At 33.9% G+C, this 15,322-nt stretch overlaps 1 protein-coding gene across 11 annotated transcripts in view; it reads right to left on the minus strand.

Annotated features, from left to right (window-relative positions):
* The window catches only part of LOC143222803 (mitogen-activated protein kinase kinase kinase kinase 3-like), a 131,065-nt gene that overhangs the window by 98,505 nt on the left and 17,238 nt on the right, over positions 1-15,322 (minus strand). For all 11 annotated transcript variants that reach the window (XM_076449859.1, XM_076449858.1, XM_076449854.1 and 8 more), the window contains exon 2: positions 285-342. In XM_076449859.1, the coding sequence (XP_076305974.1) occupies positions 285-342 (58 nt within the window). The remainder of the gene's footprint in view (positions 1-284; positions 343-15,322) is intronic.

Here is a 15,322-nt window from a genome sequence, read left to right on the forward strand (position 1 = left end):
AGTTACACAAGATGTCAGAAGCTGATGGCCACTGTTCCAGCAAAGCTCCAACAGATTTTGTCAGTATATAAGAATTTATTTATTATTTCATACTATAATTTGAGTGTTTTCTTTACTGTATTATTCCAATTAACTTTCAATATTTTCCGTCTTCCCATAATTGCAACACTCAGCACTTACATGTTGGTTTTAATTTTCCTTTGAATACCACAAGCATACCAAGTAAATTAAATTTTTCCATAGCACACATCAAATGAAAGACATAATGAAAAAATAAAAGTTACCTGGTTCCAGTTTAATAATTTTAACAGCAGCCGTCTCCCCTCCTGGAATCCTTCGAGCCTTAAAAAAAAAAAAAAAAGGAATTATTTAATATTAAAGAGCTTCTTTTAAAAGAATACATAAAACAGAATCTTTGTTTCAACATCAAATTATCATAAAGAACCATTTCATGCAAGGTTACAATGTATTTACACTCATAACAAGTTCTCAAAAAGTTTTAAATAAATAACTAAATGAATTACAAAAAATTGCTTACACAGACCTATTGTATAAAAAGGGCCCTAGCATTAACTATATCAAACAATATTTTAATTTGATCCCATTCTACCCTTAAAACAGTATTAACAGAACACTTATGTTCTATATATATATATCTGTTAATGTTAGACAAGAACATATAGCAATTTCTCATTATTGCAACTATCTGATCAAATGCAAACTAACTATATAGTTTTGAAACAATCTTAAAAATAACATTAATGAAGACCTAACCTATTCAATAAACTGTAACTATACTTGAGACTTTGTATTTAAACCATCATAATTTAATTTTCTAGTAATATAAAGTTATCACATAGGTATTCACACTATAGGTATTCAACTATAATCTCAAAATTATCTTTTAAGTTGCAACTTGCTCAACTGGGTCAAAGCTCCCATATCATGACCTTTTACATTCAAAATATAATCAATCTTTATTATCAATATTTTAACACGGCATGAAAACAGTCAATAAATCAAATTATTTATAGTACCCGAGTTATAACTTTTTAATTTAAAAATAAAGTACTTAAAAAAATGGAAATTTTCTTCTTTTCCTAATGCATCTAAGTTCATAATTTTTCACATCAGAATTTTCTGAAATCAAAAATAGTTTGCTGCAGTTTCCAACCAATTACAAACAAAAACTTTAAATTATTACAAACAAGAATACAAAATTTAAACCCACCTTTTTTATTTATTCAAACCCACCAAAGAATCTTTAATCTTCTCTTTCTGATTTTTGAAATTGTTTGCTATTCAATTTTATACAGTTGATAGGTATGTTTATGACCAATAGAAAAAACACATTTTCCTCCACATGAATCTTACAAGTCATAGTTTAATTTTCTTGCTATATATTTTTAGTCATTAAAATTGTTTGCTATGTCAAATCATATTTAAAAGTTCCAAACACTGAAAACAATTAACCTATTTATAACTTACTTAAAAAGCTTGATAAATTAATTTGTGGACATTTTATTCAAGTGTCTGATGTATCTTGTGTTATAAAAAAAATGCATATTTTAAAAGTTTCTAAATTATTTTTCTTCAACATTCAAACTTGCTTATCCAATATGCAAATGAGCTTGAATACATAATACATATTACAAATCCTTGTTTTTGTGAATATACTATTTATTGTTATATACTTTGTTACATAACTAACTAATGTATAAAATTAGAAATTTTTGGCTCAGCCTGAAATCCATCAGTAAAATAAAATATCTGAATTTTCAAAGGCTCAATAAAACATTAAACTAAGCAATCATATGATGTTCACATTATTACAATAAAAAACAGCTAAGACTTCCACTGTAATTTATGGTTTTTGAAATGAATGTTAAAGCAGTAAAAACATGTTATTTAAGAAAACATGTGTATATATAAAGAAACAAAATGAGAGAGAGAGAGAGAGAGAGAGTTTATATGTGTATGGTCATATGTTGTCATCTTTTTTCTAGTCTTTCTTAAATAATTAGTTTCTAAATTTATGACAATTGGTTGATTTGGTGCATTATGGCACAAAGCAGCTAGGTTATGTGCTCCAAACATCTGGTAAAAAGTTTAAATTAAAAAGTGAATTTACTAAAATTCATAAAAAGAAATAAAGGTAAAACAAAACAAAGCTTACAAAAAAAACACAAATAACATAACACCAATGTTTACATCTAGTCTACAGCATTAAGACACACACTACAATGATACAAGTTCTAAATTATTTTCTGTAGCATAATTGTAATTATCATAACTCACCAGGAAATCTAATAGGTAAGTACAAAACCCACCGTCAGTCCCAGTTCCGAGTTATTTAACTTTACAGCCATTTTCCAAAAGCAATAAGTCTTGAAAAGACTTTTAGCAAAATTTTAATAATAGCTCACTAGGATGACTAACAGGGAGTTCAAAAAGCACCATTAGTCACTGAATTTGGCCTTTCCAGTCCTGGTTGAGTTATTTGACGTTACAGCCATTTTCTAATTTCAAATTGAACTAGATGGACTAATTCTTAAAAGGGAACCACATTAAAAAAGGTCTAATGTATAAATTTAAAAACTTAAATATTCCAAAGTCCAATGTAGGGTATTATTTGGTAAAGCTTGTTTTCGTGTTGCTCACTCCAAGTGGACTGCCAAATGACACGGAGCCGAGCCTTGAATACAGGAACATAGTCCATGTATAGAAATGGCACAGTGGTGATAGTGCCAGAGCAGATAGATTTAGCTGCCATGTCTGAAAGCTCGTTCCCATGAATACCAACACGGCCCGGTATCCAGAAAAAACTGGTTAGAAGTAGATGTTAATGAGAGATGGGCAAATCGGTTTTCAATATCAGTAAGAAAAGGGTGTGAACCAACGTGAAGCGATTCCAGGGCCAGTAGAGAACTAAGCGAGTCAGTATAGATAGTGCAGTTGGAGTACTGCTTTGCTTCTACATGATCCAGGGCAAGAGAAATGGTGTACAGTTCAGCAGTGAACACAGAAGCTGTAGAGGGGATTCTGCTTGCAACCACTGAAATGCAACAAACCATGACAGAGCCCACAGTTACCTGATCTGAAACAATCCCTATAAATTGGAATGGAAGGATTGTTCAAAAGATGTTCAGTAAATAAAAGATGATACTTCCAATCAGGAGTATCTGCTTTTCTCAGATGACTTAAAGAAAGGTCACATTTGGGGACTGTAATAAGCCATGGTGGGATGGGTTGACCAGTGGATACTGCAATGTTATCCAAGGACAGACCCAATTCATCCAATTGTGCCTGGACACAAAGGCCAAAAGGAGCAATGGCAGATCATCTGTTCTGAAAAAGTATGGCCCACTGAGGAAGGAAAACACATCCCCAGGTGGGATGATTTGGTAAGAAATGAAGTTTAGAAGAATATAGTAAAGACACTTACAAATGGCAAAAGTGCAAAGAAGGTTCATGAAATTCTATGTATAAGCTATGAACTGGGGAGGTGTGGAAAGCCACAGTGCAGAATCGAATTCCTTGATGATAAATGGGGTCCAGCATCTTTAAGGTCAAGGGTCTGGCAGAGCCATAGACCAGTGGTCCATAGTCAAATTTCAATCAAATAAGAGCACATTATATCTTTAACATAAAACATTAATTTGCTCCCCAACTGGTGGTAGAGTTGATACGGGGGATGTTCAATGCTCTTGTGCATTTGACTCGTAGCTACTTAAAGTGTGGTATAAAGGTCAGCTTACAGTCAAAGATAAGACCCAAGATCTTGGTCTCAGGAACCACAGGCAGCAAAACTTTACCGATACGGAGTTCAGGATCAGGGTGAATACCTGTTGGGGCAAACGTGCATGCAAACAGTTTTAGAGAGACAGAAATTAAAGCCATTTGCCATGCTTCACTTCAGTACACAACTGAGGGAAGTTTGTAGTTGTGGCTTAATATATCTCATCTCGTGTTAGTCATCGACATAGAGCCCATTTGCAACAGTGAGAGGGAGTTGTACAGTGTTGGCATTAATCTTCATACTGAAAAGTGTGACACTCGAAACACAGCCCTGAGGGACTCCAAGTTCCTGTAGAAAAGTACGGAAAAGTGTCAAACTGACACGAACTTGGAATTTCCTGTCCATTAAAAAATTAATAAAAATAGGTAAATAGCCACATAACCCATATTAATGGAGGTTTCACAAAATGCCATACTTCTCATGTTGTGTCATAAGCATTCTCAATGTCAAAGAATATTCATACAAGATGTTGTTTGAGAAAGGCTTCTCTGATTGACGTTTTAAGTCAAATCAGGTGGTCACTGGTGGAGTGCTGTCATCAGAACCCACACTGGGTGGGCGAGAAAAGGATGTCTGATTCGAGGAAACAAACAAGATGAGCATTGACCATCCTCTCTCAGGTCTTACAAAGACAGCTTGTCAAAGCAATTGGATGGTAGTTTGAAGAAATCTTGGGATCTTTTCCAGGCTTAGAGAAAGGAAAGATAATAGCCTGGTGCCAAGCATTAGGAAAAATATTCTCCTGCCAGATCTGGTTAAAAACAATTAGAAGAATATCAAGAAAAGCAGGAGATAGATGGCACAGCATGTCATAGTGTACATCACCTGGTTCAGCAGATGTACTGCCAGACTGATGAAGGGCAAGTTTCAGTTCCACCAGCGTAAAGGGATGATTATAGTCTTAGAGACATTCAGTTTGAAAGGAAAGAGATGAATGCTCTGCCTGAGTCCTAATGGCCAAGAAGATGGAGGAACAAGCAGAAGTGCTAGATACCTGGCAAAAGTTTTCACCTAGAGTATCGGCAATTCTCCGGATATCAGCTACTTCTTGGCCAGAGAGTAAGATCGAGAGGGGGACAGAATTATAGTGCCCACTGACCTTTCAAACCCTGTTCCATATGACTTTGGAACTGGTGGTAGAAGATATGCCAGTTGTGAACTCAATCTAAGATTCCTTCTAGCTTTGACGTCTCACACATCTAGCATGTGCATGGACCTGCTGGAAAGTGATGTGGTTTGAAAGTGTGGGAAATCTACAGAAAGTATCTAAGGCCCGTTTTTGAGCCTTCCATGCCATGTGGCAGGCAGGATTCCACCATGGATGAAGATAAAGTACAAAATGTGTCAAGGTTTTAGGAATACATTGAGCAGCTGCTTGTATAATACAGTCAGTTACTGCTGCCAAACAGTTGTCTTTTGATGGCTGACAGACGATGGCAGAATCAAGGTCTGCAAGAGCAGTGAAAGTGGACCAGTCTGCCTGATCGTTTCCACTGGGGCACATGGGTTGGGTGGCATCAACCACAGCCAGTCCTTCTCAAAAGTATAGAAAAATGATCACTGCCTCATGGATTGTCAACCCTCCATGAAAAATGGGAGTATAATGAAGGAGAGCAAACTGACAGATCAATAGCAGTAAAGGACTGACTAGGTACGTGAAAATAAGTGGAAGAACCAGTATTGAAAAGAGAAAGGTTGTGATCAGAGAGCATATGCTCTACTGAGCAACACCTCCTATCAATAACAGCACTTCCCCAGAGGGGATGATGTCCATTAAAGTCCCCCAGAATTAGAAAGGGAGGCAGCAACTATTCAACGAGAGCATCAAGGTCTGATTAATGATGTCTCTCCAGGTGACAGGTAGAGAGAACAAGCAGTGATGGTATGACCCTAGGTAATATGAATGGCTACGGCCTCCAAGGGTGTGTTGAGTGACAGAGAGGGTAGGCACATGCTGATCAACTAACAATGCCACCCCTCCATGTACTCATCTGTCACACACCCTGTCATTTCTGTACAGAGAAAACTGCCTAAAGGTGACTGTATTGGCAGGTTTCAGAAATGTTTCCTATGAGGAAAGACATACAGGATGGTAGGAAGCAATCAGCATTTTGATGTCATCCACATTAGAATGTAAACCTCGACAGTTCCATTGTATTAAGGTGGCCATTTTTAATGACATGTTGGCAAATTGGCTGGAGAACCCTTCTGTTTATGACCACACCTTTTTTCCTTACTGTCCTTATTCGGGGGAGCTCTATTGACCTCCATGGATTTTGCCCTGGGTCGATTGGGCAGGTCGTTGTTGTTGGTAGGGGATTCCAGTGACTGAGGTTGCAAACAAATGATTGTTTTGCATCTTGGGGTGGGAGAAAAAGATGTATCTGAAGAAATGCCTGTACCTGGAACCAAAGGATGTAGATCTTGGGGTTTGTTGGAACGTATGGGAGGAACAGAGATGGGTGTAGAAGTTGATTCATTAACTTTAACCATGGAGGGCAAAATGCTTTTCATTTGTTTTGAGAACAATTATCTTGGAGGCACAGAGAGATCTGATTGCACTCCCACTATAGTTGTGGAATGAAGTGCAGCAGAATATGGCTACGGCATACCTCCTACGATTGGTAGGAGGTCCCCTTACCATGTCCAAATGGTGGACAGCAATTTCCGAGCCTCAGGATAAGTTATGTTACGAGTCATTTTCAAATGCTGCACTTCTTTTTTCTCCAACCATTTAGGGAAAAAACGAAAGTAGAAAGGGTGAGAACCATTGCAGTTGACACAATATGGGTCCTTTCACACTCATAGGCATTGTGGTCCTTACCACCACAACGAGCACATGTTAGGAAGCCACGACATGACATCTTTGAGGGACTAAACCTCTAACACTGGAAACATCGGAGAGGGTTTGGAATGTATGGCCATACCCTGCAATTTAAATAACCTGCCTTGCTGGTGGCAGGTGCACATGGTGATGTAAATGTCAAAACGAGGATATTTGTCGGCATTTAACTCCATCTTTGTGAATGGAGATGCACCTCACTGCAGAATCTCCTTGAGTGGAGAAACCAGCGAGAATCTCCGACTCAGGGACATTCTCCAAATCCCTCTCAACAATAACTCCTCATGATGAATTCAAGATAACATGAGGGGTAACCTCAATAGGTATATCCCCAATTGCCTTTGAATTCAAGCGGAGTTCACCGTGTTGGGATGTGGATGTTTGAACCAATATGTCTCCAGATCAAAACTTCTTTACTGACTTTGGAGAGCCAGCAAGTCCTTCTAGATCCTTCTGAATAAAAATGGGGGACATTTGCCTTAAAGGTTTCTCTGAAAGAGAATGTAATATAAGAAAATGAGGTACGTGAGCACTATACCCAAACACCAACATCAGACACAATGTCCACAACACCAATTGAGAACTTCCAACACTTCTACTTGGTTGACCCTAGCCCAAGTAGACCAGCTGACTGACCCACAGGGGGCCACCCAAAGGCTGCCAGTCTACAGGAATTCAAGGCCAAAGTGGTGTGTTAGGATTGGACCCCTCAACCACCAGGATCCTTTCCTTCCCTTCATGAATCACCACCCACGGCAGACACGTGGGTGGATGTTTAGATCCCAGAGGAGGTAACCTGAAAGAACAGTACCTTCCCTAGGAGGTCCTCTTACCATGTACAGGAATCCACAACGAGGGGCATGAATAAAGATGGCAATGGCACAGAATGAAACAAAGGAACAACCAATAAAAAAAAGAAAGAAAAAGCTTACAGATACCTCATATGATGCTAAATGCACAAGAGTAGCTCCAAAAATGGAACAAAGACCTGACATTAAATCCTTATTAGAAGTGGATGATAAACAAATGATACAAGACAGTCTCCCACCCCAAAAGATCTCAAGAGGAAAGAAGCCATGTGTGGATGGAAAGAAACAAAGATAGCAAATGCCTTAACATGAGAGAGAAGGAAAGAGGTATCCTAAAAAATTTTCCCTAGATGTAAGTGAAACACTCGAGAAGGGAGGTGTGAGGTAGATAAAAATATGAAGACTAACATCATTAGGATAAACAAAGAATTCCCTCCTTCTCCCCCTACAGGTAACAAATATTCATTATAAATTGAATCAAGAATAAAATCTGCCTGAGGGTAAACTAAAGTTAACTGAAGACTGGAGACTGAGACATGTAAATCTCCACCACCACCACCTCCCCCAAGAAAGAAAAAAATGTTCATTATGAAACAATGTGTGTAGGAGGAGGGGAGATATAGTGTGAAACCTGGATTTAAAAAAAGAGCTAAGAAGGGTCTAGCAGGTTTTGGTAGAGGCTTGGGAAGGAAAGCCATAATAAAGTGCATGAAAATTAACAAAATATAGGTCACCCTAAACAGGTTCAGCAGTTGTAGGAGAAAAAGTAATATAAGAAGGTAGGCACACCCATGCCTATAGGGGGTCCTTAAATTAACTGTGAGAAGTATAAATTATTAATAACTATAAAAATGAAACAGTCAATGTAATGCAAGTTTCAAAAAAGTGTGTAGTAAAATAAAGCTATGTATAAGATATTGTGTGTTGCAAAAGGGAAAATATTAAATTACACTATGTACCAAAAGTTTTACTTTTTCTTGTTTCTGGGCAGAAACTTGTTTCCCCAATCGCTTATGCCTAAAGTAAATGGAAAGGACAATTTTCTCTACAAACTTTGCTTTTGTGACCTGAGAACGTATAACAAAAACATGTTGGGAGACTATGTTTGTGGGCTGATACATGAGAGTGATTTGTATTACAGTCACAACTCTCAAAAAACTAGTCACTTCTAAACATTTTTGTGTAAAACTTTAGTATAAATACATGTAAATCTTAATACTATGTTGTTTTATTCAGACCTTATGTAAATGAAAATGTGCAAACCAGTATTTTACATAGAAAATAGGTTAATTTGTAAATTTCATTATCCAGGTCACAAAAGCAAAGTTTGAAGTTAATAATGGCCATTTTCTGTACTTTTACAATATAAGCAATTAAGAAATAACACATACTATCCAGGAACAAAATTTGTGTTACATAGTGTTATCAATTAATCTGCAAGATGAACAACAGATAAACTAAAAATAACACTTTTTAAGCCTAATCAAACTATGCAGCACAATGTATATCACAATGCTCTAATTTAAAACCTTAACAATAACATGTACAACAAAGGGATAGGTTTGCATGGAAACTGGCTTCAGAGCCCACACAAGAAAAATTAATATGAGGTATAAAAGACAAATAATAACAAAAATGAAAGAAATATTGCAAGATTCATCAGTGTATATTCACAATATGTATGAGATGTGAAGTTTTGTAGAAAAACAATATAGTTAATTCATGATGACAAGAAAACCCACTTGTAGAGAAATATAGTTAATTTACGATATACCAATAAAATGAATTACATGTAATCCTAATATACTAAGAACTCATGTTAATCCTAATTTAGCATAATTGAACCCAAATAATATTAACAGTAAAAAAAAAAACATTACAGACTCATAACAGCCTAACTTTTTTTTTTTTTTTTTAACAAAGTTGAATGATATTTTCAAAATATGAAAGTTCAAAAGTTAGAGCTGAGACCCAACAATGGTGAGATCAACCTCCTGATAAAGCAAAGCCAATAATTCCCTTGACAAGAACTGTCACATGAAGCCTGTGTAAATGGGCTGTTAGAAGATATAACCTAGAAGTAGTAACTTAGAATGTGGAATTCACATTAAAGATGAATAACAAGACAACCATGTTGGCAGAAAGATAAGAAAATAATATTTGTAATAAAGAAAATCAATAATGATAATAGAAAAAAGGCAGAATAGTAAAGAGGGCATCACAAGTCAATGGTTGTGTAGCACCACTATTGGTGGAGGTGTGCTGAATGACAAGTTGCTTGCAAGAATCAATTAACCATCTTGCAATAGGCTCAGTGTAACATACATGAATTTGTCTACACATTTGTACATTAAGCATTTGCAATATAACTTTTGATACAGCATGTGTATCATTCACAAAATGTTGTAGAGTTTTAGTAATGATTACAAGTATTTTGTATAAAAAAATCAGATTTTTTAAATGAAATATTTTAACTGAAGATTTGTTTGTTTTCAGTAAAATATACTTTATGTTATTTCTATACCATATGAGAGGCCTATCACTTGACCAACCTTACAATACTTATAAAAAAAAAAATTAGGAAATAAATTTCAATTCTGCTTCTTTCATGCTAGAATGACTATATATATATAACGAAAATACAAATGTTTAGACTAAGTAGCTTAAGTCTATTAACATTATATATACACATATATATATTTATTATTATTATTTTATTATAATGACCTTTCATTCATGCCTACATAACATTATATAGCTTGCACTGACAAAGTGCACTTGCATTCAGGTCATGTATCCAGTAATATAAAACATATCTTTAGTCTTCCCTGCCTTGGCTATGTTTTACTATTTTGTAATATACAGTTACATTTAAATGATTACACATTTTATGTATATAGATTATCACTATTTTGAAATAAATTGTTAAGCATTTCTTAAAATATAGAACAATAAGTGAAGAAAAGCAAACAATCATAATTATCTCTTCTTACTGCAACCTTTGTACTTGGTTGTAGCTGGACATGGGTTGCTAAGCCTTTTAAAATTTCTCGCATGAAGGATAAAAAAATCATAAATAAGTACACTGGTACAATAGAATTCCACTATAATTTATTAAGCTTAGTTACTAAGGTAGTTTTATATTTTATAAAAAACTTTAGGAAACATGGAGCAGACTAAAAACACAACCTATATCCTTGAAAACTCAGATCAAAAGAACATGGAAACCTTTCCATAGAATAAAATGGCAGCAAAAAGCACTCTGGGGGCATTTTGTGACATTGACTAGTTATTCACATGTCATACTGTAATAGAAGTATATAAGGAACCATTTCAAAAAATGGAAAGAGCTGAATGGGGCCACTGTTTGATTCAGCACACAAGCCATATCTCAACAAAATAAAATAATAAGGTTTTTATTATATATTCTAGTTTGTCAATAACTTCAGTTCTTAATTTGTGTGTAATTATATACTTAGTATTTCAACATCACAAACATTTAATTTTAAACAGCTCTGCATTTAACATACCATGTAACTCACTAAAATATATATTTGAATGCTCTTTTAATATTCAATTTTAAATTAAGAAATTTATTCATAATATTAAAGTTGGAATTATAATTTACAATTTGATTCCCAACTCAAATGACAAATTTATAAAATTGCATTCAAAAATTTATTGAAATACAAGTCAACAAATGTGATGATACTACATTATAACCCTGATCCACTGAGAAAGGGTTAAACTACATGAATTGAGGGGTGTATGGAAGTGAACACCTTGCAATGTGCAAAAACATTTTCCAAATAGAGGCAGCATTGAACAAAAATAGCTATTTATGCAAAAAGAAATGAGGCACTTTGTCAATTTCATATTTTTAACAGACTATTACACATTTTGTTTGTGGTAATAATTACATTTCCTAATGTGAAATAATAAAGATCAACAACAACCCTTAAACACCATTTTCACACCACACTGTTTTTACTTGCTACATAATTTAAAATATATGACATTCAACTACAAGATGTACAACAAGTTAATAGAAAATGTTTTTCAATGAAATATTACAATGGTGTTTTGCCCATAAAATTTAAGCTTTTATTTTGTTTTCATAATTTTGAACACTGCTCACAACTGCTTTGAATATTCTTAATCATGCCTAGATTATCCACTGGTAAAAAAATATTGGCCCCTGATGGTCACTGGTTAAAACACAAGCCTCCTGGTTTTGAGACCCCAGCTCAAATTAATGTCTATTAATTATTACAAGTTCCTGCTATGCCAATGACTTGGGATAAGATAACTGTATATACAAACTGTTTCTAACATGTTGTGAAAACTCCATGCAAGCTATCAAACAAAAGTAAGAATATAATAGTACTTAAGGGATTGTGAAGTAGCAACCTTCTTATGAAAAAAACAAAACATGACAATGGATTAATGTATTAAACTTTCAGAAGCAATAATTTATAGTAACAACTGTTATAAGAAACTTGACAGAAAGCTTCTAATCAACATATGTACGTTTTCTTATAGCAAAGCCACATCAGACTATCTGCTGAGCCTACCAAAGAGAATTGAACCCCTGTTTGAGGGTTTGAAATCCATAGACTTCCTGCTGTACCAGTAGGGGGCTCTAACCAGTAATAAGACAGAAGAAAATGCAACATTTATGTATGATCTCTGATCCCACAATGGTCATAGTAATAAAATGATGTAATCCATAATTTTCTTAAACAAGTTTGTGCCTCCCCATGGTGTTGAGATAGTCAGGAAAAGCATTTGCTTCAACTGTTCAAAATTGTTTTCAACATAAAATATATTAATCTTGAGTTGGTACTTGAAAGAACTGCACTGTAATTTTATACTTCTAAAACTGGCAAGTCACAAAGAACAATAAAAGAAAAATCATGTCATGTATCTTTATTACATTAAAGTTTATAATGCCACAGCCACTGCATAAATTACATCAGACAACTGACAGGTGGACAGGGCCTTGTAAAATGCTAATTAAAAAAACCCACAACTTAGTTCAAACATTACACCAGCTTACTATGTCAGCTTATACTGCATGTACAGTAGCTCAGTTGCTAATCTACTAAGATTTAAGATGATGGAGTATTTAAAAAAACTTTATATTTTAAAATTGTAAATGTATCAATTTAAAACTTTAGTAACATGCATCTCTATTAATAAACCCAGTGTAGATGTGCTGTGGTAGTGTAAGAAAAAAAGTGCAACTTACTGGTAAGTGAATGAAACTTACTTTTATGAATTATTACACTCACTGCAAATGAAGAAAATATCATTGCATATGGCATTTTCAGTCAAAGTGTTATAGTTTTAAACCTCAATAATTAATTTAAGCACTATGTAATTTTTTAAATATTTATAACATATCTTAATTTTATCTCATCATGTAAAAATACCAAGATTAATTTGTATTGTTCATGAGTAACTCTAAGTGAATTACAATAAATCATACAAGCAATGATAGTTAATTTGTGATGTTTATACAAAATCTCAATCCAGATTAAATACTGTAGTTTCTGAAGTAATCTATATAAATATAACAATACTGCCAGTATTATGTCCATGTAACAACTTTCCAGGGTATGGATGGATTTTTCACCAAACCGGTATTGACTAACTTGGGTCCATGTGGAAATGTACACAAATTTTCAGTTTTGCATTTTTTACCACTGCTTCACCCCCACTAATGAATCTTCAGTAAATTTGGCATAAATTTACTGGGTCTATGAAAAGATATATACATTTTTTTAACAAGTCTTTTTAACACTATTTTACCACCTGTTGATGGAACTTCATCAAGTTTGGCATGATGGTTTGTTGGGTCCATACAGAGATGTATGCAAATCTGCAATTTTTATGGTAGTTTTTAAATTTTTTACAGTTACATAATGGTAGCAACTTCATGTCCTTAGATAACCTTTCATTAATAATGAATTTAAAAAAAAACTCCATTCAGGTAACAGGTACTCCAACAATTTATAAAATAAAACAAAAGCAATAAACAATGCCTTGATATACCATGGTATAGCTTTAAGGTAAACATTACCTGACAAGCACAGAACAATTTTGTATTGTCTAACTGCACACTAAATTTGACAGTCAGAATAAAACATTTACTTAAATATATGAACTTTAGAAGCCATAAAAAACTAAAAACTTGTTTATTTTTATCTCTTAGAATTATAAACTAAAGAAAAAGTATATTACCTTGCTAGAATATGGTATTTTCAGGTAAACAAATTTTACTAAAAGTAGATTCAACTAGGAATTGTGCAAAGTAGCTTGTATTTGAAAATGCTAAGTCACTATATTACTAAAATACATTTAATCTCAATTTCCACTATCACAATTAATCTCCACCAAACTAAAAACACAAGTTCAGATGTGGTCTTTTTTTTTTGTCCTTTCAAAAACTTAGAACCAAAAGTGCATCTGAATTCAACAAGTAAACTCAGTATTTTGTCCAGTTGACATCATTACCTCAATTGTAGTTCTCTCACAGCACTAACTGGCTATAACAAAACAATCCATGAGGCAAGCAAAGGATATTACATTCAGTAATTCCTTCAATCCATTCAATTTGAAAACTTTAAGAGAATAACTCACAATATTCCCTAAGGTCATTCCATGTCAAATCATCAAGATTTTGGAAAATTTTCCAGGTAACCCCCTCAGAATGCCTTGAAAAAATTCACATGTACTCATCTACCTATATGATGAAAAATTGCCAAAGATTAGATCAATATCTCTAATAGTTTTTGATTTACAGCCATGTAAAATTTAAGCAATTTTTTTTTTATTTTTGGCAAATTCATTTTTGGGCATCTTTGGTTGCTTAAAGCTGCAAGAGTAATGGTGGTAGAAGGCTGAAATTTGCTATACTGACTGAATTAATCTCACAGAATTCAAAAATGGTCTCAAACCAAGTTTACCTCTCTTATGATTTCCATAGTGAGGCTGTAAAATTATCTGAAAACCCAAACTCGTAAAAAAACATTGGTTTATTTAATAAGCCATAGCTCTAAGACATAATATGATAAAAAGCTGAATTTAGTTTTCAAATTTCCTATAACATATCAGTTGATAAATCAGCAATTGTTATAATTAAAAGTCTATTAGATCTCCTGTAAAAAAAAATGTAGTTGCATGAACTTTTTATGATGTAGCTAAAAATAGCCCTACTTCAAGCTGTCTGAACAAAGCAATGTTTATTTGATGTTGTTAAAGCTAATTTATCACCAAAGCAGTTTTGAAACATTTCATTGTCTCGATTATTGCAGTTTGGTGTGACTATAATCACTGTGCTTTTTATGTCTGATTTACCTTTATATTTATTATATTATGAATCTTAAACTCAGCCATATCTGCATATCTGTAATGCATACACAATATATTTGCATTGCCATGAGATCTAACTAGTTATCCAAATAAACTTGTTCAGAAATGAATTAATTCTTTCTTGTTTCTTACAACTTCATTATTTAACATTGTGAAAGGCTGGTTAGAATATTTCGGTGGGATTTATAAAATTCTGACAGGTATTTTTCAAAATTGTATGGATATATATTTGCACACAGTAAACACACCTGAACTGAATTTTGTTTTAAATAAAAAAATGTATGGTCAGAGGATACTTTAAAAAATTATAACTCAAAAAGTAGGTTGAACACCATCCTGATTTTTTTTTTTGTAGATCATATTCAGAGATGTAAGAATATAGGGTAAAAATTTGAAAAGGCTGAATAACTGGTAACATGGTCAAACTGTGGCCTGAAGTAGGGCTATTTTTAGCTAAATCATAAAATGTTGCATCAACTAAATTTTTTTTTTACA

This window comes from Tachypleus tridentatus, chromosome 8 (genome assembly GCF_004210375.1).
Source record: "Tachypleus tridentatus isolate NWPU-2018 chromosome 8, ASM421037v1, whole genome shotgun sequence".
NCBI classification, from domain to species: Eukaryota; Metazoa; Arthropoda; class Merostomata; order Xiphosura; family Limulidae; genus Tachypleus; species Tachypleus tridentatus.